Source organism: Bufo bufo, chromosome 8 (assembly GCF_905171765.1).
Source record: "Bufo bufo chromosome 8, aBufBuf1.1, whole genome shotgun sequence".
In the NCBI taxonomy this organism is placed as follows: Eukaryota; Metazoa; Chordata; class Amphibia; order Anura; family Bufonidae; genus Bufo; species Bufo bufo.
Genome location: NC_053396.1, coordinates 110,419,916 through 110,447,214, shown reverse-complemented (window position 1 = coordinate 110,447,214; position 27,299 = coordinate 110,419,916). Strand labels below are relative to the sequence as shown.

Below are 27,299 nucleotides of genomic sequence, written 5' to 3'. Positions count from 1 at the left end.
GCAGTGAAAACTGATCCGTCACCATTGACTTACATTGTAAGTCAGGACGGATCCGTTTGGCTCAGCATCGTCAGGCGGACAGCAAAACGCTGCAAGCAGCGTTTTGGTGTCCGCCTACAGAGCGGAATGGAGGCGCAACGGAGCCAAACTGATGCATTCTGAATGGATCCTTATCCATTCAGAATGCATTGGGGCTTAAGTGAAACGGATCTCACAAGCGGACCCAGAAACGCCAGTGTGAAAGTAGCCTAAGGCTACTTTCACACTAGCGGCAGGACAGATCCGACAGGCTGTTCACCCTGTTATAGTCAATAGGGACGGAGCGGCAGTCCGGCGGCACGGCGAAATAGCGGCAGGACGGATCCGACAGGTTGAACAGCCCGTCGGATCCATCCTGCCGCTAGTGTGAAAGTACCCCAAGACCTGTCCTAGGTTGCTAATATGCCTTATATGTGTATACAGCTAGACCTGTATAGCCAATAGCCTTAATACAGTTCCTATGTTTAGGTGTTAAAGACAAAAGTGACTGTGACATCATGTTTTGGATGTCATAACTGTTATATATTGTGTTCACAGAAGCAGAAAAAGATAATATGCCTTTAAGATTCATTTTTGTAATGTAAGGTAAGCTCAGTGACACAGCAGAAACAGCAGAAAGCATAGTGTTAATCTGTTGTTGCTGGGCAGAAGTCTAGACCAATCACAGCCAGCTTCTTACACAGCAAGAGTTTTCACCAATCACAGCCAGCCTCACAAACAGCCTGTCTGGGAATTCCCCTAGCAGGAGCTGCTGGAATCATTACTTACTAAAGACAGGAGCTGAAGAGACATTCACTCCACCGAGAGCTGTGTTTTTATGGAAGCCAAAATAGGTATTTAATACAGTTCTGACGACTGAGGGGAGATCTAATAACTAACTATGTATAATATATATATCTATCTATATCTCTATCTATCAGAGGACAGTACAGAGATCTCTTCCATCATCTATTTATCCCCAGGACTGTGATGAGGGACCCTCTGCGTCTGAAGGAAAGAAGGTTTGTACACAAACATAGAAAAGGATTCTTTACGGTAAGAGCAGTGAGACTATGGAACTCTCTGCCTGAGGAGGTGGTGATGGTGAGTACAATAAAATAATTCAAGAGGGGCCTGGATGAATTTCTGGAGTGTAATATTACAGGCTATAGCTACTAGAGAGGGGTCGTTGATCCAGGGAGTTATTCTGATTGCCTGATTGGAGTCAGGGAGGCATATTTTCCCCCTTAAGTGGGGAAAATTGGCTGGTACCTCACAGTTTTTTTTTTTTGCCTTCCTCTGGATCAACTTGTAGGATAACAAGCCGAACTGGATGGACAAATGTCTTTTTTCGGCCTTATATACCATGTTACTATGATGTGTTCCTATTGTTAATAGTGCGATTAGAGCTGTATACTGAACTGGTTATATTTGTTTACTTGCAGTTCCACCAATTACAAATACAAATTGCAAGCTACAATTGCAAACTACAAAGTTCACAATCCAAATTGCATACAACCATACCAGATCATACAGAACCAATCTGCAAATAGTTACTGCAAACCCAGTTTAGCCAGTAGAACTGTTAAATCTCAGATATACCTCTCAGAGAGATCATAAAGTAGAAACATAGAATGTGTCGGCAGATAAGAACCATTTGGCCCATCTACTCTGCCCAATATACTGAATACTATGAATAGCCCTTGGCCCTATCTTACAGTCAGGTCCATAAATATTGGGACATCGACACAATTCTAACATTTTTGGCTCTATACACCACCACAATGGATTTGAAATGAAATGAACAAGATGTGCTTTAACTGCAGACTGTCAGCTTTAACTTGAGGGTATTTACATCCAAATCAGATGAACGGTGCAGGAATTACAACAGTTTGCATATGTGCCTCCCACTTGTTAAGGGACCAAAAGTAAATGGGACAGAATAATAATCATAAATCAAACTTTCACTTTTTAATACTTGGTTGCAAATCCTTTGCAGTCAATTACAGCATGAAGTCTGGAACGCATAGACATCACCAGACGCTGGGTTTCATCCCTGGTGATGCTCTGCCAGGCCTCTACTGCAACTGTCTTCAGGTCCTGGTTGTACTTGGGGCATTTTCCCTTCAGTTTTGTCTTCAGCAAGTGAAATGCATGCTCAATTGGATTCAGGTCCGGTGATTGACTTGGCCATCGCATAACATTCCACTTTTTTCCCTTAAAAAACTCTTTGGTTGCTTTTGCAGTATGCTTTGGTTCATTGTCCATCTCACTGTGAAGCACCCTCCATTGAGTTCTGAAGCATTTGGCTGAATATGAGCAGATAATATTGCCCGAAACACTTCAGAATTCATCCTGCTGCGTTTGTCAGCAGTCACATCATCAATAAATACAAGAGAAGCAGTTCCATTGGCAGCCATACATGCCCACACCATGATACTACCACCACCATGCTTCACTGATGAGGTGGTATGCTTAGGATCATGAGCAGTTCCTTTCCTTCTCCATACTCTTCTCATCCCATCACTCTGGTACAAGTTGATCTTGGTCTCATCTGTCCATAGGATGTTGTTCCAGAACTGTGAAGGCTTTTTTTAGATGTCGTTTGACAAACTCTAATCTGGCCTTCCTGTTTTTGAGGCTCACCAATGGTTTACATCTTGTGGTGAACCCTCTGTATTAACTCTGGTGAAGTCTTCTCCTGATTGTTGACTTTGACACACATACACCTACCTCCTGGAGAGTGTTCTTGATCTGGCAAACTCTTGTGAAGGGTGTTTTCTTCACCAGGGAAAGAATTCTTCGCTCATCCACCACAGTTGTTTTCCATGGTCTTCCGGGTCTTTTGGTGTTGCTGAGCTCACCAATGCGTTCCTTCTTTTTAAGAATGTTCCAAACAGTTGTTTTTGCTATCTCTCTGATGGGTTTGTTTTGTTTTTTTCAGCCTAATGATGGCTTGCTTCACTGATAGTGACAGCTCTTTGGATCTCATCTTGAGAGTTAACAGCAACAGATTCCAAATGCAAATAGCACACTTGAAATGAACTCTGGACCTTTTATCTGCTCAATGTAATTAGGATAATGAGGGAATAACACACACCTGGCCATGGAACAGCTATGAAGCTAATTGTCCCATTACTTTTGGCCCCTTAACAAGTGGGAGGCACATATGCAAACTGTTGTAATTCCTACACCGTTTACCTGATTTGGATGTAAATACCCTTAAATTAAAGCTGACAGTCTGCAGGTAAAGCACATCTTGTTCATTTCATTTCAAATCCATTGTGGTGGTGTATAGAGCCAAAAATGTCAGAATTGTGTTGATGTCCCAATATTTATGGACCTGACTGTATATGAAGGATGGCCTTATGCCTATCCCATGCATGCTTAAACTCCTTCACTGTATTTGCAGCTACCACTTTTGCAGGAAGGCTATTCCATGCATCCACTACTCTCTCAGTAAAGTAATACTTCCTGATATTACTTTTAAACCTTTGCCCCTCTAATTTAAAACTATGTCTAAAAGTTTCTATCATATCCCCTCCGTCTCGTCTTTCTTCCAAGCTATACATGTTAAAGGTCCTTTAATCTTTCCTGGAAAGTTTTATCCTGCAATCCATGTACTAGTTTAGAAGCTCTTCTCTGAACTCTCTCCAAAGTATCAATATCCTTCTGGAGATATGGTCTCCAGTACTGAGCACAATACTCCAAATGAGGTGTCACTAGTGCTCTGTAGAGCGGCATGAGCACCTCCCTCTTTCTACTGGTAATGCCTCTCCCTATACACCCAAGCATTCTGTTAGCATTTCCTGCTGCTCTATGACATTGTCTACCTACCTTTAAGTCTTCTGAAATAATGACCCCTAAATACCTTTCCTCAGATACAGTGTTTAAATAACTTAAAGTGAGAGTACAGATACTGAAGAGAGAAATATATCCACCATTTTATGTTGAATGACAAGATTGAACAGTTGAACCATCATCTTATGCATACCGCCATTTTGTGATATCTTTTCAACACGTGTTTTGTACATTGACTATCTGCTGCGAAGGCGGCAGTGTTATATTTAAGGAAAAGTTGAAGTTAATAAAGAAGTTATTTGAAGCATTTGGTGTGCTCTTTAAACCTACTGTTTCCATAGAACGACGCTAGAGGAATTACAGAGTAATAGACAGTCTGGTTAGACTAAAAGTCAGAGATATCAAAATTCTTCTAATGCCACAGCGCAAAAGGCACATAGTGCTGCGCCTGCCACATACCGTGCAAGAAAAATGTTTTATTATTTTAACAGTTCAGACATTTTTGGATGCAGCGATACCTGTTTATTTTTTTTTTATGTAAAATTGGGAAATGGGGTGATTAGATTTTTTTTTTTTTTTTTTTTTTACTGTTTACTGAATAACTTATAGCCTCTTAAAGGGAGCTATAATCTGCGTTCTTCTGATTGCTTGTCTCATAGATCATAATAGAGAACTATCACTACCATTGCGGGAATCATGCTCTGTGTGCGAGCATGATACTCCATTCTGGCTTCTGCATGACCCTACTGATACAGGATCATACTGACAGCTTTATGTCACTATGATTCTGTAGAAGGAAGGTCAAACAGAGACATACAGCATTATAAATCAGTATAATGGCGTGCGCCCCCGCAAGTCCAGAATGGAGGATCACGCTCACACACAGAGCGCAATTTCCACAATGGACTCGCTCGTGTGAAACAGCCCTTATGATCTATGCGATTTTCACTGCCTGCTTGTGGAGCTGTGCCTTGTGCACAGCTTTACAGGCAGCTTACCATGACAGGCCTGGTAACCTTCAGCAGGCTGTCATGGTAAACGATCAGCTCTGATCATAAATACAAAGGGTATCTGACTCTGCCTGCCTAACCTCACAGATGCAGTGATCGCTATTGAGGGGTTAAATGACCAGTTTTGGCATCATTGCAGCCAGTTTCCTTCTGTAATATACAGCTGGTATCTGCCATGTATGGAGTAGGCTCAGCACAGCAGCCCGCTCCATACAAGCCCTTGCGCATAATGCCATACATGTACGGGATCAAATGCTAAGCGGTTAAAGGGGTTGGACAAGTCCTACAATAGCCTAGAATGAAAAATCATCTTATACTCACCCCTTTCTCCACAGCCATTCTCGGCTGCACTGGCTCCTACGGCCGCTGCTTGTTTACAAACTGCAGTGGGGATGTGCTGGTATATGGCACATGTCTGCTGCAGCCAATCACTGTCCTCAGCAGGCTAATGGTCTTGATGTTCTTAAAAGGATAAGGGTATGCCCGTCCATAGTATATGCAATAAAACTCTGATAGATGCAAGTTCCACCTCTGGGACTACCACCTTCCTTGACGAGGATTCACATAATTGTTTGAGATGAGAATACCCCCTAAAAGGGCTATTCCTAGCTAATAAAGTGATGATATATTGGACCCCTACTTACATAGCAGATAAAGCATACTATTGGCGCTGTTGAGGTCAGCCAAAAATATATACTGTATATTAGGGATCGACCGATTATCGGTTTCACCGATATTATCGGCCAATATTGAGGATTTTGACCGTTATCGGTATCTATTTTGCCGATATACCGATAACGTATTGGGAACACAGAACGCGCTGCTGACAGCGCTCTCCGTGTTCCCTCAGCAGCACAGGGGAGAAGGAAGCAGTGTCTCCCTCCCCTGTGCTGCTGCTGCTGCCGCCAATGAGAGGAGAGAAGACAAGAGGAGGGGAGGGGCTGTGGCCGCTGCGCCACCAATGAAGATAAGTCTTTCATTAATTCATATACAGGAGGCGGGTGCTGGCTGCAGAATCACATAGCCGGCTCCCGACCTCTATGAACGGTAGCTGCAGTCCGCGGTAGTTAACCCCTTAGGTGCCGCAGATCGCAGCTACCGCTCAGAGAGGTCGGGAGCCGGCTATGTGATTCTGCAGCCAGCTCCCGCCTCCTGTATATGAATTAATGAAAGACTTATCTTCATTGGTGGCGCAGTGCGCCCCCCCCCAAGCCCCCCAGGATTAATCATTGGTGGTGCAATGCGCCCCCCACCCCCATCCCAATAGTAAAAACATTGGTGGCGCAGTGCGCCCCCCACCCCCATCCCAATCCCAATAGTAAAAACGTTGGTGGTGCAGTGCGCCCCCCCACAGTATTAATCATTGGTGGAAGTGGCCACAGGATCCCCTCTCCCTTGCTCCTCCGATCGGAGCCCCAGCAGTGTAATTCTGGGGCTCCGATCGGTTACCATGGCAGCCAGGACGCTATTGAAGCCCTGGCTGCCATGTTCAGCTCCATGCTGCTGTGTGCACAGAGCACAGAGCAGCAGGGACAGTGTGAGATCCTATTCACCCTGATAGATCTCTATCAGGGTGAATAGGACAAGGGTTCTAGTCCCTAAGGGGGCTAAAAGTTAGTAAAAAAAAAAAAAAAAACACTCAAATATTAAGTATAAATGAAAAAGACTTACAAAAAAAAATAATAATACACGTTAACAATAAACATATTCATTTTCAGCAGATTTGTGTAGGAAAATTTTTTTTTTCTCAAAAATAAAAATACCCAGAATATCGGTATAAAGTATCGGCTATCGGCCTAAAAGTTCACAAATTATCGGTATCGGCCCTAAAAAAATCAATATCGGTCGATCCCTGCTGTATATTTTTTAAGCACTGTATATTTCCATTCCATTGTAATAATTTATGTCTTTTTCTATTGAAATAATTACATAAATATGAAGCAGACTAATCTCGCTGGAATAAACCAGTGCATTATATCTACAATTTCATGCCTGATGCGTTTATGGTCTCCTGTTCCCTGAAAAACTGACAGCCATATCATCAGTTCTACACTAAAGGACTGGTCTGTAATACATGTCTACAATTTATATTGATAAACGACTGAATCTATTGTATACCGGTATATTTAATATGGAAATAGTTAAAGAGGACCTTTCATCAATATAATTTTAATAAACTAACACCCCTACCTAATAGTCCGGCATCCACTGATGTTCGAGAACTTTAGCTCCTTCTGCCTGGCTGAGAGACGAGCGCTGTGATTGGCTGCGCTCTCAGCCAAGGAGCATAGCAAAGAAACTAGTTTAGCAACGCCCCATACAAAAAAGCGCTTGAGTGACAGGCGCTGCAGCAGAACAAACGGGGCTATTATTTCTACATTCGGTGGTCGATTTAAAAAAAAAAAAAAAGGGGGAACATCAGTGGATGCCGGACTATTAGGTAGGGGTGTTAGTTTATTAAAATTATATTGATGAAAGGTCCTCTTTAAAGGGGATTTCCAAGATTATTTTTTACTGGATGACCTGTCCTCAGGATATGTCATCAGTATCTGATCGGTGGAAGTCCGACAACCGGTACCCCCGCTGATCAGCTGTTTGAGAAGGCAGCAGCCTTAAAACTTGATGCCATATACATTAGCTAGATTTTAGACAAATCTGGATGGGATTCGCCAGCATGTGTCTCATGTGTTTGGAAACATCTGCCATTAATGGTGTATTTTACTTCAGCAAATGGAATTTATCATGTAGAGAAAGTTAATACAAGGCACTTACTAATGTATTGTGATTGTCCATATTGCTTCCTTTGCTGGCTGGATTCATTTTTCCATCACATTATACACTGCTCGTTTCCATGGTTACGACCACCCTGTAATCCATCAGTGGTGGCCGTGCTTGCACACTATAGAAGAAAGCATCGGTCTATGTGCACACCCACGGTCTCGGCCACCAGAGAGGCCAGTGCCTTTTTCTATAGTGTGCACAGCACAGCCACCCTGCTGAATTGCAGGGTGGTCTTAACCCCTGCATATGAGTAGTGTATAATGTGATGGAAAATTGGATCAAGCCAGCAAAGGAGGCAATATGGACAATTACAATACATTAGTAAGTGCCTTTTATTAACTTTCTCTACATGACAAATGGCATTTGCTGAAGGACCCCATTAAGGAAATCAGGGATCAAACAAAATGTTTATTTTTCCATGCGCATTTAGAGGGTTTTCCAACTTATACTGATGACCTGTCCTCAAAATAGGTTATTAGTATCTAATCTGTGGGATCAAACACCCGCAACTCCAACTGATCAGCTGCTTGAGGAGAGCACCGGGGTTTCTCACAGCTTACCAAGCACAGCGCCGTACATTGTGCAGTGGCTGTGCTTGGTATTGCAGATAGTAATGATCTATCCCGAGGAAAGGTCACTAGAATAACAGTCAAAAACCCCTTAAAAAAAAAAAAATAATTTTCATTCAGAGCTGGCCATATGCAGTGCTGTGAAAAACTATTTTGCCCCTCAAGGATTTCTTCTATGATCACTAATTTGTCCAATTTAAATGGTTTTAGTTCAACTAATTTTAATATAAAGATAAAGACAACATGATTAGGCACAAAATGCAGCTTTGGAATTAAAATTCCATTTATTAAAGATACAGATTAGATCAAAACGTATATCTCATGTAAAAAAGTAATTGTTTCCCTAAACCTAACTGGTTGTGGCAGCAACTGTGATCAGACCTTTGTGATAACTAGTCTTATTTCGTTCAGTGGAATTACAGCTTGTTCTTCTTTGCAGAACTGTTGTAGTTCAGCTACACTGGAGAGAGGTTTTTAACCACCTCAGCCCCCCTAGCTTAAACCCCCTTAATGACCAGGCCACTTTTTACACTTCTGACCTACACTACTTTCACCGTTTATTGCTCGGTCATGCAACTTACCACCCAAATGAATTTTACCTCCTTTTCTTCTCACTTAGGGTCCATTCACACGTCCGTTTTTTCTTTCCTGATCTGTTCCATTTTTTCTGGAACAGATCTGGACCAGATCTGGACCCATTCATTTTCAATGGGTCCTGGAAAAAAAACGGACAGCACAATGAGTGCTGTCCGTTTCCGTTGTTCCGTTCCGCATGTCCGTTTAAATATAAAACATGTCCTATTCTTTTCCTGAAAAATCGGATCCTGGTACAATACAAAGTCAATGGATCCGCAAAAAACGGATGACATACGGATGTCATTCCGTATGTCATCCGTGTTATACGGAATCCGTTCCTGGAAATTACATTAAAAAAATAAATAAAATTTTTAAAGAAATCCAAACAACTTTATTTGCTTATAGAAATTTATACATGTTTCCGTTTTTTGCGGATCCGCAAAAAACGGATGACATACGGAAACATTTTCAGGAACAACGGATCCGCAAAAAACGGACAGAAAATCGGATTATAGAAAAATACTGACGTGTGAATGTAGCCTAATAGAGCTTTCATTTGATGGTATTTCATTGCTGCTGACATTTTTACTTTTTTTTGTTATTAAATCGAAATTTACCGAAATTTTTGCAAAAAAATGACATTTTTCACTTTCAGTTGTAAAATTTTTCAAAAAAAACGACATCTATAGATAAATTTTTCTCTAAATTTATTGTTCTACATGTCTTTGATTAAAAAAAAATGTTTGGGTAAAAAAAAAAAATGGTTTGGGTAAAAGTTATAGCGTTTACAAACTATGGTACAAAAATGTGAATTTCCGCATTTTGAAGCAGCTCTGACTTTGTGAGCACCTGTCATGTTTCCTGAGGTTCTACAATGGCCAGACAGTAGAAAAACCCCACAAATGACCCCATGTCGGAAAGTAGACACCCTAAGGTATTCGCTGATGGGCATAGTGAGTTCATAGAACTTTTTATTTTTTGTCACAAAAAATGATGATTATTTTTTATTTATTTTTTTTCCTTACAAAGTCTCATATTCCACTAACTTGTGACAAAAAATAAAAACTTCCATGAACTCACTATGCCCATCACGAAATACCTTGGGGTGTCTTCTTTCCAAAATGGGGTCACTTGTGGGGTGGTTATACTGCCCTGGCATTTTAGGGGCCCTAATGCGTGAGAAGTAGTTTGAAATCAAAATGTGTAAAAAATGCCCTGTGAAATCCTAAAGGTGCTCTTTGGAATGTGGGCCCCTTTGCCCACGTAGGCTGCAAAAAAGTGTCACACATGTGGTATCGCCGTACTCAGGAGAAGTTGGGCAATGTGCTTTGGGGTGTCTTTTTACATATACCCATGCTGGGTGAGAGAAATATCTCGGCAAAAGACAACTTTTCCCATTTTTTTATACAAAGTTGGCATTTGACCGAGATATTTATCTCACCCAGCATGGGTATATGTAAAATGACACCCCAAAACACATTGCCCAACTTCTCCTGAGTACGGCGATACCACATGTGTGACACTTTTTTGCAGCCTAGATGCGCAAAGGGGCCCAAATTCCTTTTATGAGGGCATTTTTAGACATTTGGATCCCAGACTTCTTCTCACGCTTTAGGGCCCCTAAAATGCCAGGGCAGTATAAATACCTCACATGTGACCCCATTTTGGAAAGAAGACACCCCAAGGTATTCCATGAGGGGCATGGCGAGTTCATAGAAGATTTTTATTTTTTTTGCACAAGTTAGCGGAAATTGATATTTTTTTGTTTTTTCTCACAAAGTCTCCCTTTCCGCTAACTTGTGACAAAAAATAAAATTTTACATGAACTCACCATGCCCTTCACAAAATACCTTGAGGTGTCTTCTTTCCAAAATGGGGTCAAATGTGGGGTATTTATACTGCCCTGGCATTTTAGGGGCCCTAAAGCGTGAGAAGAAGTCTGGAATATAAATGTCTAAAAATTTTTACGCATTTGGATTTCGTGAGGGGTATGGTGAGTTCATGTGAGATTTAATTTTTTGTCACAAGTTAGTGGAATATGAGACTTTGTAAGAAAAATAAATGAATAAATAAATAAATAAAAAAATATCAATTTCCGCTAACTTGTGCCAAAAAATGTCTGAATGGAGCCTTACAGGTGGGTGATCAATGACAGGGGGGTGATCAGGGAGTCTATATGGGGTGATCACCCCCCTGTAAGGCTCCATTCAGGAGGTCCGTATGTGTTTTGCGGATCCGATCCATGGATCCGTGGATCCGCAAAACACATACGGACCTCTGAATGGAGCCAGCCTTACAGGGGGTTGATCAATGACAGGGGGGTGATCAGGGAGTCTATATGGGCTATATGTCATTGATCACCCCCCTGTAAGGCTCCATTCAGACGTCCATATGTGTTTTGCGGATCCGCGGATCGGATCCGCAAAACACATACGGACGTCTGAGTGGAGCCTTACAGGGGAGTGATCAATGACAGGGGGGGTGATCAATGACGGGGGGGTGATCAGGGAGTCTAATATGGGGTGATCAGGGGTTAATAAGTGTCGGGGGGGGTGTAGTGTAGTGGTGTTTGGTGCTACTTATTACAGAGCTGCCTGTGTCCTCTGGTGGTCGATCCAAGCAAAAGGGACCACCAGAGGACCAGGTAGCAGGTATATTAGACGCTGTTATCAAAACAGCGTCTAATATACCTTTTAGGGGTTAAAAAAAAACAAAAACGCAATCTACAGCCTGCCAGCGAACGATCGCCGCTGGCAGGCTGCAGATCCACTCGCTTACCTTCGGTGCCTGTGTGCGCGCGTTCACAGGAAATCTCGCAATCCTGCGTACGGCGGTCCTGAGCTGGTTAAGCGGCCAATTTAAGGATTTGTCACAGCAGCTCAATGGGATTCTAGTCAGAACTTTGACTCTGCCCCTCCAAAACCTTAAAGGGGTTGTGCCATGAAAATACTCTACAGTTTTCAAACTAGCACCTGGATCTGAATAGTTTTGTAATTGCATGTAATAAAATTTTTTAGTTATTCAATAAAATAAAATCTGTATACCACCACCTGCTGTTTGTACTTTTTCTTATTTCTTTGTCCTACTCACTGAGAAGGCCGCACATGCTCAGTTTCATCTTTCAACTGCTTCCTGAGATGTGATAGGGAGAATGTGGACACGCCCCCTTAGATTTAGCAGAAAGGAGCTTGAGCTGTCAGCTTGATGTAAATCTAAGAGCAATGAATGGAGAGATCTCTGGATCCATGTGAGGTACAGCGCTGGTTCTAGTTTTGTTAGAAAGAGTGCCATGTAATATAGGATGTCTGATTTTCATTTTGTACATTAAAGAAGTTGTCCGATTTCAGAGCTGAACCCGGACATATCCCAATCTTCACCCCTCCAGCCCCCCTGATATGAGCATCGGAGCATTTCATGTGATATAGCACAGGGCAAAGGCTTTTTTGTTCACATTGGCACACTGCTAGGCAGAGGCTTCCGCAGTGTTCCCGGACATCACCAGCTCTGATGGGCGGGCTTTAGTGCTGCCCTAACCGTTTCCAGGCTAGGGCAGCGTTCGAGCCCGGCGATTAGTGCCGTTGACATCACCGGGCTCACTGCTGAGCGGAAGCCTCCGCCTCGCCACTCTTCAGAAGGTTCACCACTGTTTCTTCATTTGTGAATACCGGATCTCATTCTGGACTTTTCAGCCTTATGATTGGTTTACAAGGTCAAAGGAGCAGCCGTATTTTGAGAAGGAAGCGCGTAACTTCCGGACAACTGGCTGCTCGTTTAGTGGGGGTGAAGAGCTGTATTTACATGCAGCGATCACCTCCACAGTATGAGAATGATCGCTGCTGCCATCGCTCATCCTCATACAGCTGCATGGTTTCTGGGCAGCAGAGTGCTGTTTAGACAGGACGATCTGCTGCCCAGAAACGATGATTTACTAGTCTGCACGAGTAGTTTCACCCAATGAACGAGCATTTCGCTTGTTGATCAGGTGATCGGCTGCAACTACTTTTTACACTAGCGGCACGGACCTCCGGTGAGAGGCTGCCGGAATAAATGTCGGACATGTCGTAGTTTTATTCCGGCAGCCTCTTGCCATGCGCTGCCGTGCCTCTGCCGTAACTCCAGCCCCACCCCCATTATAGTCAATGGGGACGGAGCAGCAGTCCGGGGGCACACGGTCACTAGCGGCAGGACGGATCAGACAGGCTGTTCACCCGACGGAACAGCCTGCCGGAGGTCCATGCCGCTAGTGTGAAAGTAGCCTTAGATAGGCAGACTGTTGGCAATGAGTGTTCGTAGGAGTATTCTTGATAATCTGCCTGGCAATTGAGCCGTGTAAACCCACCATAAACAATGGCTTTGTAATCCTTTCTAGACTTCAATTACTCTATTGTGCATCTGTATTTGAATCTCTTGAGATCATCATTTGCTGCTTGCCTGCTTTGCATTGCCAGACAAGATCTAAATTCAACAGGTCTGGCAGTAATCATGTCTGGGCATGGTTAATGATATTGAACCAAATTGTCAATTGGATTTGGTTAATAGGCTGATTTAGTAGCTAAGGGGGCAATTACTTTTTCACATAGGGTCATCATCATTTCATTTAATGGGTTATCTCTGTCTAATATTAAACATAGTTTGATGATCTGAAACATTCAACAAATATGCAAGAACTGAGGAAACTGGGAAGGGGCAAAACGTTTTCCCGTGCCTGTAGACGAGTTAGGCTGCATTCACACGTCCGTGGTGTGTTGCGGGTCCGCAATACACCAGCCCGGCACCCCTATAGAAATGCCTATTCTTGTCCGCAAGCTGCGGACAAGAATAGGACATGCTCTATCTTTTTGCGCATCCATTCCGTCCCCATAGAGAATAAATGGGTCCGCACCCGTTCCGCAAAATTGCGGAACAAATGCGGACCCATTTTGCGGACGTGTGAATGGAGCCTTAGAGTTCAGTCTGTCTGGATGGGATCCACTAGCAGTCTTATGTGTTTAAGAACAGCCAAGAAACAGCATTCACCTCTTCCCTGGTGATCCTCCTTTATACCCTGTCAACATGTGACCGTGTGTTCTGAACGGAAACGCTGACGAACACAGACGGCCGGCTGTTTGCTCTTTGCGGATCCGCAAAACATGGATACCATACGGCATGGGTTCTGCATTTAGCGGAATGCATGTGGCCAATCCTATAATAGAAATTGCGGACAAGAATAATACCTGCTCCATCTTTTTTGCACAGAATGGAAGTACAGATGCAGACATCGCACAGTGTGCTGTTGGCATCTTTTGCAGCCCCATTGAAAGGAAAAGGTCTCATAAATGCGGTTGTGTGAATGGGCCCTTATACTGGTTTTACAAGTGATTTTTATTCGGTGGATTTTCAATCTGGAGGTTTTTGCCGTGTTTCTGCAGCAAAAACCACACAAATAACTGCAACAAAGTCGCACGTATTACATGCTGTTCTTGCTGCGGAGAAGCCAGCAGATTACACCCTCTCCATGGACAAGGGTGAAAACCGTAAGTGAAATCCGCTGTTTAAATTGACACGCTGAGGATTTCAAATCCGCAATACTACAGCTTTTCTGCTGCAATTTTTTTCAAGCAGCGTGTGGATGAGAATTGTGACATTTTCGTCAACTTTGCTGGTGCAGTACAACATTGCGGATTTGCTGCACGTATGTCCACAACAGTAAATCCGCACATATGACCCCCTAAGGGTGGCTGGACACAGTGCAAATTTATGTGCAGAAAATCTGCATAAAATACACATCAAAACCGCACTATTTCGGCTCATGCACATGACCGTTGGGCGTTTTGCGGTCCGCAAATTGCAGATCCGCAAAACACGGATACTGGGTGTGTGCATTCTGCGGACGGAAGGGCAGGCCCCTAAATAGAACAGTATTATCCTTGTCCATAATGCAGACGATAACATGTTCTATTTTTTGGTGGAACAGCCATGAGGACATGGAATGCACACGCAGTCATTTCCGTTTTTTTTTTGTGGCCCCACTGAAGTGAACATTTCCGGTTAGGACTGAAAAAAAATAAAAAACGAATTACAGAGGGAATGACAAAGAGTAGTCGTACGGTAAAGGGTCAAATGCCAGTCGGACAATGAAGTACAAAAACACCAGGCAAATGAGAAAACCACGTGCCAGAAAGTCAAAAACCCATGAGATCAATACAATACCAAATCGCCAGAAGCCAAGCACGTAGTCACAATACCAATCCAGAAATCCAAAAGCCAAAAGGAGTCTTCAATACCAGAGGGGAACAACAGGGGGGGCCAGAGGACAATAAATTCACAGACCTGTATATGAAGCCTCCGGCCTTTTGTACTGAGCGAGGAACAGCTCACGCCAGCGTCCCTGCATGCCAGGTGGAGCTCCCCGATGAGCGTCCTGACCTTCCGGAGCCATGGTGGACGCTGCTGCTGCACAGAGCCAGTGGCCGCTGGGGGAACCCTAACACAAAATGTTCATGAGATTTGTCTGCTGGTACTATACTAAGCTGCGGTTTTTCCGCAACGTGTCCAGGAGGCCTCAGGGTTAGGGTTTGGTCTTTTTGGCTAGCATAAAGAAGTGGAACAAATACAGTGAGGCAGCTTTTGATTGATGGGCGTACGGGTCAATAGCTAATAAGCAGCATGTGACAGGTCCTCTGTCAAGATGTATAACTGAAGATGCATTGTATATCATTATCAGGTTTCCTGAAAGCGATAAAGGCAAAGCACATAATAGCAAATAACAGAAAATACTGTAGCGGCCATCTGTCAAACATCTAGCCAAGATGGCCATACACAGGCAGATGTGTGAAGGCTGTGTGTAACGACATCAGATCATGTGTCTGTCTTTACAGTTTGTATAGAAGTAAATAAAACTGCGTTAGAACAGTATGGTGGATCTGGGACATTCGGCAGGCCCCTGCAGGGTAAAAAGACGGAGGACGAGCGATGAAATTGTAATGAGTGCTGTTCCTGCCTGGAAAACCTTTAATGACATCAGACTAGCAGAGTCTACAGCATGACAATCCACAGATACACCGCGCCGCCTGCAGCACCCGGACACGGATAATTCAGAAATATTCATATCCTGGAGAAATAACAGGATGTATAGCTCAATACACGGAGGAGATGAAGGCCTGTGCGCCGGACACAGAGGTCGCGCTACATTTTTTCTGGAAGAGTAAAAATACTCCTCTTACCATTTTTGAGGAGTATTTTCAGCCGATGAGGAGTACGAAAGTTACAGTAATTCAAATGGTTAATACGAAGGCCTGTATAACATTAAGGGGTTGCTATTTATGCAGGGAAACCATTACTAGTATTCTAGAACTGTCTTCCATGCATAAATAGCAAATTTAGACAATTTTTAATTTAGTTGAGGACACTGTTGGGCTGAGGGGGTCGGCACCACTGAGGACACTGTTGGGCTGAGGGGGTCGGCACCACTGAGGACACTGTTGGGCTGAGGGGGTCGGCACCACTGAGGACACTGTTGGGCTGAGGGGGTCGGCACCACTGAGGCCACTGTTGGGCTGAGGGGGTCGGCACCACTGAGGCCACTGTTGGGCTGAGGGGGTCGGCACCACTGAGGCCACTGTTGGGCTGAGGGGGTCGGCACCACTGAGGACACTGTTGGGCTGAGGGGGTCGGCACCACTGAGGACACTGTTGGGCTGAGGGGGTCGGCACCACTGAGGACACTGTTGGGCTGAGGGGGTCGGCACCACTGAGGACACTGTTGGGCTGAGGGGGTCGGCACCACTGAGGACACTGTTGGGCTGAGGGGGTCGGCACCACTGAGGACACTGTTGGGCTGAGGGGGTCGGCACCACTGAGGACACTGTTGGGCTGAGGGGGTCGGCACCACTGAGGACACTGTTGGGCTGAGAGGGGGTCGGCACCACTGAGGACACTGTTGGGCTGAGGGGGTCGGCACCACTGAGGTCACTGTTGCAGTGATTTTATGAGGGCACCTCTCCAGATTTCTCCGTTTTGGAAACTACTTGCACCCCCCCCCCCCATGTAATAACAATCCTGGAGCATCTATTCTTATGACTATGTTGCACAATTCCTCTTATTTCTGCTATTAGTTATGAATGACTTGCTAGCAGTTTGCAGTGAAGGTCCAGATGGTGGTGTCACTGCACAGCCTGATATTCAATCAGTGCTGTCAACTGGTAACCCACCTCCCCAGCCCCGCTGGACCTTTATTGCAGACTACTCGCAATTTGTTCATAAGTCCTAGTAGGAATAATAGAGGAATGGTACAATATAGAGTCACAAGAATTGATTCCCCAGAATTATTGCATGGGAAATGCAAGTCGTTACTAAAACAGACATGTCCCCTTCAAGTACATGATCGCTGGGGGCCCCACCTTGGTTACCATGTTCTAGTGTTCTCTGGGTCAAGTATGGATAGGTAAATAGTGTTGATCTTGGGACAATCCCTTAAATATTTGCTGCTGTTTGTGCCACTGGCCACTGGGGTTTGCCATCCATCACGTGGCCATTGCTACCCACCAAAGTTACGTCTTTGTAGAGGAGCTCTCAGGTGGGTATGTCGGTGCCACCGGGGCTGTTGGTAGACTCTGAAGAGACCTGAGGCACTGGCAGAGCAGGACACAGGCACAATGAATGGTGGTGCATGCTGGTGCCAAGGGCACAAGCGAAAGACCCGGGCACATACCTCTGGTGTCAGGTGCTCGCACCGCCACAGTCACATGTTGTGGATCTGGATGATGACATCACGCAGTGATAACCACCAGGCTTGCCTGTAGATCAAGGATGAAGCAACCTTCGGCACTCCAGCTGCTGTGAAACTACAACACCCAGCATGCACACTTGTTAAGCTGTTCTTGTAACTCCTAAAGAAGTGAAAGGAGGATACTGGGAGTTGTAGTTTCAGCACAGCTGGAGTGGCGGAGGTTGCTGATCCCTGATCTAGAGGCTGTCATTTTGTGTTATGCTTGATCTTGTTATAAAGGGGAGTTTGTCTTCCATGACCCATTGCATCTCATGCCACAAAATTGCCACCACAGCACCGCTGTGTTATTGGATTATACAGAGGGACTGTATGTCCTGGAGGCTGTAATGGCCACATGCAGTCCTTGTAGCACCATGTGTCACCGCATTACAGAAGAAATCCTTAAGCGAACAAGATCCCTAGTTCAGCGTCTGATGGAACATGCTGCAATTAATTATCCTTGATGAATTCATAGGAAAGCTGACAGGTGACCTAGGTAGAGGTCTACGGGTGACAGGTCGGTCCGTTATGGAGGTCTCTTGTTGGCGTGTCTAGCGCGGAGACCCCCGCTGACGTCTATAAGCAGGAGTCTGAAGCGCTCAGCCACTTTTCCTCACTGCTGAGCGCGGTAGTGAAGACGGTCCCCTAGACCTTCTATTGAGGCCGTCTTCAGTACCGCACTCAGCATGGAGGAGAGACGGCACTCGGCTGAGCGCTGCAGACTCATCACTATAGAGAAAAACAAGGCGCTCAGATCCGGGACCCCCACTAAATTTCACTACACAGCAAGGCCACTTACCCCGCCAGTGAGGATCGTGCGCCTGCTTCCTTACTTCAGAGCGGTGTGGCATAAGCTCCGGCAGCCGCTCAAACTGACCAATCACAAAGCTCCTCACTGTAAGGAGCCTTGTTATTGGTTGTTTCAGGCAGCAGCATCATCGCTGCGCTGCCTGTGCCGCTCACAGTGCTGATGAATGGCAGGGAAAAGTCTAAGGCGTATCGGTACAATTACAAAGCATAGAGGCGGCGTTAGGGCAGGGGCGCTACGGCCAGAGGAGAGGGAAGGGCTACCCCCTTGACTTGTTGCGTGACTGTTGGAGCAGAAATGAGAACTTTATAAGACGATTTTTTTATGAATAAAAAGCGCAGGAAAGCGGCACTAACATGGATAACAACACACTCAAGATAATCTATAAGGTACTGTTGCTAGTTTATAAAGTGAAAATGAGGTGAAAGGTTCGCTTTAAGGGTACTTTCACACTTGCGGCAGGCAGTTCCGTCATCGGAACTGCCTGCCGGAACGGTCAAAACGCATGCAAACTGATGGCATTTGTCAGACGGATCAGGATCCCGATCCGTATGACAAATGCATTAAAATGCCAGATCAGTCTCTCCGGTTCCTGGTATTATCCAGCTATGCCGCACACGGTGAACTCCGGAAGGCCGTTTCTCTACCAGAACACCCTGCTGGATTTCAAATGCAGATGTAAATGTACCTTAATATATTTCTGGCTGCAAGATATGCTTGATGTGCCCCTGGACCCTACGTAATTCTGTCCATCCTCTGATCGTAGATGCCCCCATGCATGTTCAGCTCATATGGGTGAGACTAGCAGCTGACAAGCACCGCTCTTGGGCTATGCTCACATGTGACTGAAAATACAGTGGAAAAGTCCAAAACGGAGTTTGCCACAGATATGCGGCAAAAAATGCAACAAAAACCACAGCAAAAAAAAAAAAAAACTTACGTATTACATGTGCTTGTTCACACATCAGAGATTGTCCACCGACCATGGGTCAGTGGGAAAAACATGGATACATGCACTGCTTTGGTCCATGATGCGTGTAACGCAGAGGTGCACAACCTGCGGCCCGGGGGCCACATGTGGCCCTTGATACCATTCTGTGTGGCCCCAACCATCTGGTAACAGACATGTATGTCTATGTCTTGTGGCTGCTCACATGTATTTACATGTATTTCTCCCATTAGATGGGAGTCCTGGAAGTGTAACTAGACATTAATGGTCTAAAATGTGTGTTCAATATGCCACAAGTACAATATTTCAGTTGTTAATACACCTTTAAATTTTAATTTCGGCCCTCGTCATTGGTTCAGTCTGGCAATGTGGCCCCCCAACCAGGAAACGTTGTGCACCCCTGGTGTAACGGAACGCCTGGCACCCCGACTGGGCACCTTCCGCTGACGGATGCTCCTAGTGCTTCCCGAGGGCTCCAAGCACACCACCGGACACCATAACCACCACAGACCCCACGAACCGCCGCAGCTTGGTTGGGGTCTCGCTGTCCTCCACCCACACTGGACCCAAGACCGGGCTTCAGCTTCCAGTGGGTGAACCTCTCCTAAATGCAGAGAGCAGGAACCAGGAACAAGCTCTTACAAGAGCTTATACTCAGGGGAGTATTTGTGATATAGCAATCCCCAAGAGTGTAGCTATCCCAGCCCCAAAACATGAGCCAAGACTTCATGAAGGGGTAAAGCAGGTCTTTTTAATGAGCACAAAGGCATTTCTTACACTATACAGTTTTCCCCCACAAGGACCTTGTGGAGCACAGGACACAAAGTCACAACAGCCAATGAATCAACACAGTATTGTACAGTTAGACACTCCCAGCTAATGTACACAAACCCCCCTCTGCCTGTGATGAACAAAATACAATGGGCATTGCCTGTGACACAATTAACAAAATACAATGGGCATTGCCTGTGACACAATTAACAAAATACAATGGGCTCTGCCTGTGATACAATTACCAAACACAATTAATGGGGTTGTCCGGGATTGAGGACTTTGTTCCATTAGTACAAGACAGACATACATATAACATACATCCATGTCCTATTTTTTCTACATGTTTCTGAAGCCCCATTTTCTTATAGGAAATTATTCGCTGGAAGTGAAGTTTTCTTAAACTCTGTGACGTACCGGGTCCCTTGCAGGAGCGCTGAAGCCTCTTCTTCCAGCTCCTCAGGGAGCCCGGTGACGTCACCGGCATAGATGGGCGGGCATTAGCGCTGCCCTAGCCAGTAAAACGGCTAGGGCAGCGCTAAAGCCCGCCCATCAGAGCCGGTGATGTCACCGAACACACTGCCGGGCGGAAGCCTCCGCCCGGCAGTGTGTTATTGTAAACAAAAGAGCCTTTGCCCTGCGCGATTTAGCACAGTGCAAAGGAGAGCATCAGAGTATAAACTGCTCCGATGCTCAAGTAAGGGGGGGCTGCCTGGGTGAAAATAGTGGTATGTCCAGGTTCAGCTCTGAATCCGGACAACCCCTTTAACTTAATCACTCACAGGCAGAAAACACACAAATTATACATCCATGGATAGCTGTGATCTGGGCGAACAACATATCCAAAAATCTCCCAGATCCGAGCAGGGGTTCCAGAATTCCATGGAAGTCACATTTGACAGACCGCAAGCATGGCTTTCCTGCCCAAAACAGTTCCACAGATTTAGGCTGGGGCGGCCGGTCTACCTTCTCCTTCAAAGTTAGTATATGGGCCATAATCCTGAGGCAAGAGGCTGGCAAACAGGCCCCTCCAAAACCCAGTGGCGAGGTTATTTCCGCCACAATGCGGACCAAAGACGCCCATTGAAGACTGGTTCTGTAAAAAAAACACTGACTGAGCAAAGATGGCATCCATGTTCTGTCAGTGGTTTTCCACTTACCACCGGTAGGAGATGATTTGGAAATCAATTTTCAGCTTAACAGTATATGTGGAATATGGATGACACACGGACCAATCATGAACACTTCAGGGGTCAAGGGTGTCATCACAGACATGGAAATGTGAACTGTTCACTGATGACCTATTCTCTGCCGATCAGCTGTTTGAGAAGGCTATCTCATCAAGCACAGCGCCGTACATTGTATAGCGGCTGCGCTTGGTATCGCAGCTCAGCCCCATTCACTTCTGGGACTGAGCTGCGCCTGGACCATGTAACGATGAACGTGACATCATATGGCCTAGGGAAAGCTGTGAGAAAGGCCGCTGCGCTACTGCGAATGCCGGACAGCTGATCGGTGGGGTACTAGTTGTAGTAGCCCCCCACGATCAGATACTGAAGACCTATCCTGAGGATAGGCCATCAGTAAAAATATCTCAGAAACCCCCTTCAGAGATGATGCATGAAAAAACAGACCCAAACATGTGCACAGACCCTTTGAAATGAAACCGGATTCAGCGCGGACGCTATATGTTCGCATCCGGATGGAAAACGCGCTCGTGTTAAAGAGCCCTAAGAGGCAGGCCAGTTAAATAATACACATCTCTGGCCCGCCATGTGCCAGCAAAGAGCTGGCATAGAGCTGAGACACTTTCTGGTGTGAATGATATTAAATGTAAAATGAGGCCGGAGCCCACACCCACCGACCCACCCAGAGGCGCACGTGGAATATACGGTGCAACAGGCACAAGAGCCCCGATATACATTAGAGGGTACGCCGGGTGAAGACACTGAAGGGTTAAATAATGATCAGAGCTAAAAGTAGTGCAGTACTACCTCAGCCCCTGGACGGCGGTTCCTCTCTACGTACATTTGTGGTATTATTTAATCCATAATGTGATCTATTTCAAGACCAACGAGAGGAAGACAATAAAGATTTAAAGCTCTTCTATGATGCTGAAAGGACTGTGTGTCATATGTCCTAATAAGTCTCGGACTACGGTAACTTCGGCCCACCAGAGAAACTGAGATTTAGAGTACCCCTACATCACATAAAAGAGATCTTAGTATCATTTTAGGAAAATCATTGTCTTATTGTGACTGGGCAGCATCAATGCGTCACAGAGGAGCCTCAGCTCCACTACAAAGTAATAAAGAAGGGGTCTCTGACACAGGACTGCCTTTTTCTACCACCGGGGGTCTATGATTTCTTTAAAATAGTCATTTATTCATTGTTTTGTTAAGACTGTAGTTAAAGGGGTTTTCCAAGACTTTAAAGGGATTCACCTCATTTTAGCTTATAGAGCTGCAGACATGCACAGCTAGATCGCCGCTAGCATGTCCGCAATATACCTGTCCCATAGGGCTGTGTGCTTTTATTGTGTTGCGTGGCCCCGCAAAAATTATAAGGCATGTCCTATTTTTGTCCGTTTTTTGCGGACAAGAATAGGCATTTCTATAATGGGCCTCCTGTTCCGTATATTGCGTAAGGCACACAGGCGGCATCATTGTTTTGCGGATCCACAATTTGTGGACCACAAAACACGGCACGGTCGTGTGAACAAGCCCTAATACTGGTGACCTATCCCCTGGATAGGTCACCAGTATCTGATCGTTCGGGGTCTGAAACCCGGGACCCCTGTCAATCAGCTGTTCGAGAAGGCAGCGGCCCTTGCAGCTTCCTAGGCCATGTGACATCACATTCATCACATGGCCTAGGTGCAGCTCAGCCCCAATGAAGTGAATGGTGCTTAGGGCTCTTTCACACCTGCGTTCTTGTCTTCCGGCATAGAGTTCCGTCGTCGGGGCTCTATGCCGGAAGAATCCTGATCAGGATTATCCTAATGCATTCTGAATGGAGAGAAATCCGTTCAGGATGCATCAGGATGTCTTCAGTTCCGGACCGGAACGTTTTTTGGCCGGAGAAAATACCGCAGCATGCTGCGCTTTTTGCTCCGGCCAAAAATCCTGAAGACTTGCCGCAAGGCCGGATCCGGAATTAATGCCCATTGAAAGGCATTGATCCGGATCCGGCCTTAAGCTAAACGTCGTTTCGGCGCATTGCCGGACCCGACATTTAGCTTTTTCTGAATGGTTACCATGGCTGCCGGGACGCTAAAGTCCTGGCAGCCATGGTAAAGTGTAGCGGGGAGCGGGGGAGCAGCATACTTACCGTCCGTGCGGCTCCCGGGGCGCTCCAGAGTGACGTCAGGGCGCCCCAAGCGCATGGATCATGTGATCGCATGGATCACGTCATCCATGCGCATGGGGCGCTCTGACGTCATTCTGGAGCGCCCCGGGAGCCGCACGGACTGTAAGTATACCGCTCCCCCGCTCCCCTCTCCTACTATGGCAACCAAGACTTTAATAGCGTCCTGGGTGCCATAGTAACACTGAACGCATTTGGAAGACGGTTCCGTCTTCAAATGCTTTCAGTACACTTGCGTTTTTCCGGATCCGGAGTGTAATTCCGGCAAGTGGAGTACACGCCGGATCCAGACAACGCAAGTGTGAAAGAGGCCTTAGCGAAATACCAAGCACCAATGTACGGCGCTGTGCTTGGTGTACAGACAGAAGGCCGTGGCGGTGCCTTCTCAAACAGCTGATCGGCAGGGGTCCCGGGTGTCGGACCCCCGTCCAATAATCTATCCAGAGGATAGATCATCAGTTTTAACAAAGTGCAGAACCCCTTTAAGCCTCATTCACACATCAGTGTTTGGTTGGTGATTTTGAGCCAAAACCAGGTGTGACTCTGAACACAATAGATGCAGATGTTTCCCTTATACAGTCCTGATCAAAAGTTTAAGACCACTTGAAAAATGGCAAAAAATCATATTTAGCATGGCTGGATCTTAACAAGGTTCCAAGTAGAGCTTCAACATGCAACAAGAAGAAATGAGAGTGAGACAAAACATTTTTTGAGCATTCAATTTAATAAAAACAACGAATAAACTGAAACAGGCTGTTTTTCAGCTGATCAAAAAATTTAGGACCACATGCCTTTAAAAGGCCAAATCTCTGCAAAGATGTGGATTCATTGTCATTTTCTGTCAGGTAGTCACACGTTGTGATGTTAAAGGCAAAAAAACTCTCCCTTTTTGAACGTGGCCGGGTTGTTGAACTGCATAAGCAGGGTCTCTCACAGAGCGCCATCGCTGCTGAGGTGGGACGCAGTAAGTCATTTGGAATTTCTTAAATGATCCTGAGGGTTATGGAACAAAAAAAGTCAAGTGGAAGACCCAAAAAAATTTCATCAGCACTGAGCCGGAGGATCCAATTGGCTGTCCGTCAAGACACTGGACGATCCTCGACCCAAATTAAGGCCCTTACTGGTGCTGACTGCAGCCCCATAACCAGACGGCATCTGAGACTGAAGGGCTTCAAAAACAAAAAACGTCTTCAAAGACCTCGTCTCCTTGAACGCCACAGAACTGCTCGTTTGGACTTTGCAAGAGAGCACCAAACATGGGACATTCAAAGGTGGAAGAAAGTTTTATTCTCTGATGAGAATTTTTTTTAACCTTGATGGTCCTGATGGTTTCCAACGTTACTGGCATGACAAGCAGATCCCACCTGAGATGTTTTCTACGCACCACAGTGGAGGGGGCGCCATAATGGTCTGGGGTGTTTTTTCCTTCAGTGGAACAATGGAGCTTCAGGAAGTGCAGGGGCGTCAAACGGCCGCTGGCTATGTCCAGATGTTGCAGAGAGCATTCCTCATGACTGAGGGCCCTCGTCTGTGTGGTAACGACTGGGTTTTTCAACAGGACAACGCTACAGTACACAATGCCCGCAGGACAAGGGACTTCTTCCAGGAGAATAACATCACTCTTTTGGCCCATCCTGCGTGTTCCCCTGATCTAAATCCAATTGAGAACTTTTGGGGATGGATGGCAAGGGAAGTTTACAAAAATGGACAACAGTTCCAGACAGTAGATGGCCTTCGTGCGGCCGTCTTCACCACTTAGAGAAATGTTCCCACTCACCTCATGGAAACGCTTGCATCAAGCATGCCGAAACTAGTTTTGGAAGTGATAAACAATAACGGCGGAGCTACTCATTACTGAGTTCATGTTTGGAAGTTGGATTTCTGTTTTGGGGGGGGGGGGGTTTAGTTTTTTTTTTGGAGGTGTGGTCTTAAACTTATGATCAGCTGAAAAACAGCCTGTTTCAGTTTTCGTTTTTATTAAATTGAATGCTCAAAAAATGTTTTGTCTCACTCCCATTTCTTCTTGTTGCATGTTGAAGCTCTACTTGGAACCTTGTTAAGATCCAGCCATGCTAAATATGATTTTTTGCCATTTTTCAAGTGGTCTTAAACTTTTGATCAGGACTGTACCTTATGTCTCTGGAGGCTCCAATCCTGGTTTTGGTCTACAATCACTGACGTGTGAATGAGGCTTAATAGGGTAGATTCACATCACCATTTCATTTTGCGTTCTTCTGATCCGTTTTAGCCATTGATATCGGAGATCTGTTATTTTTATAAAACTCCTCCAGAGTACTTTTTTTTCCGGCTAAAATAATAGATCTCAGACAGAAATGGCTAAAACAGATGTAAAGGCCTCATGCACACGACCGTATGTATGTATTTTGCGGTGCGCAAAAAACAGATGACATCCGTGAGCATTCCGTATTTTTCCGAACAGAACAGCTAGCCCCTAATAGTACTATCCTCGTCCATAATGTGGACAATAATAGGACATGTTCTATTTTTATGCAGAACGGAAATACGGAAGCGGAATGCACACGGAGTAACTTCAGTTTTTTTTTACGGACCCATTGAAATGAATGGTTCCATACGCAAAAAAGCAGACAGATAAGAAGGACGGAAAACAAAACAGTGATGTGAACCCGGCCTTACAGCTCACACAAGCGCACCACGCATTTCACCTTCATAAACATGTAGGACATGAATTCACACAAGGTGCAAGAAATAAAAAAAACGCAGCAGACAAGAATACCTGAGCCCCAATGTGTGCAGCTGTGCAGCTGTCAGCCATGCTATGAGGTCATCTACACTGAGGGGCCTCACCACCAGCCTCCGGCACACACAGGGTGCTGCTGACGTCACAGCCCCGCTCAGGATACCTGTCACCTACACAAGAAGACGCATGCGGTTCCGGGCCGCCCCCCCCCAGACACTCACCGGTGGAGTCTGCAGCTGGAATCTCAGTACGCTGGGACGCCTGCTGAGTCAGCATGCTGCAGGGCTCACGGTCCTGCTACCGGGCAGCGAACGAGCAGAGAGGCTTCCTGAAAATGCAAGGATGCACTGGGGGCTGGGTGGGCGCATAGCATCCATAGGGGCTTCACCACCGCCGCCGCCTCAGGCATAGTCCCATACCAGCTCTGGCCATTACGACAGGTACAAGACAAGTGGAGGGGCTATAGGGGACGTCACGTGATCGGAGAGAAAGAGGGCGGGGCTGACTCCTAATGCAGTGAGACGTGGGGAGAGGAGACACTGGAGGGGCTGAGGCTGTGGTGGAGGTAATGTGGGGGCTGGGGACAAGCGGGAGCAGTGTGCGGGGAAATGGGGGGGAGAACAATGGGGAGCAGTGGGGGAGAGGGGAGGAACATTGGGGAGCAGTGGGGGAGAGGGGAGGAACATTGGGGAGCAGTGCGTGGGGGGGACAAGCGGGAGCAGTGTGGGGGGGAGAAGGGGGGGACAAGCGGGAGCAGTGTGGGGGGGGGGGACAAGCGGGAGCAGTGTGGGGGGGGGGACAAGCGGGAGCAGTGTGGGGGGGGGGGACAAGCGGGAGCAGTGTGGGGGGGGGGGACAAGCGGGAGCAGTGTGGGGGGGGGGGACAAGCGGGAGCAGTGTGGGGGGGGGGGACAAGCGGGAGCAGTGTGGGGGGGGGGGGACAAGCGGGAGCAGTGTGGGGGGGGGGGGACAAGCGGGAGCAGTGTGGGGGGGGGGGACAAGCGGGAGCAGTGTGGGGGGGGGACAAGCGGGAGCAGTGTGGGGGGGGACAAGCGGGAGCAGTGTGGGGGGAGAGGGGGGGACAAGCGGGAGCAGTGTGGGGGGAGAGGGGGGACAAGAGGGAGCAGTGTGCGGGGGGGACAATGGGGAGCAGTGTGCGGGGGAGAGGGGGGGACAATGGGGAGCAG

General features: G+C 46.2%; 1 protein-coding gene across 2 annotated transcripts in view; it reads right to left on the bottom strand.

Annotated features, from left to right (window-relative positions):
• TMEM255A (transmembrane protein 255A) overlaps positions 1 to 26,588 on the bottom strand; it is a 123,497-nt gene extending 96,909 nt beyond the window's left edge. The window contains exon 1 of one of the 2 annotated variants that reach the window (XM_040405793.1): positions 26,335 to 26,588. In XM_040405793.1, coding sequence (XP_040261727.1) covers positions 26,335 to 26,389 — 55 coding nt within the window. In that variant the 5' untranslated portion in view covers positions 26,390 to 26,588. The remainder of the gene's footprint in view (positions 1 to 26,334) is intronic. The other variant, XM_040405794.1, reaches the window with a different exon arrangement.
• Between the last annotated feature and the right edge of the window lie 711 nt (positions 26,589 to 27,299).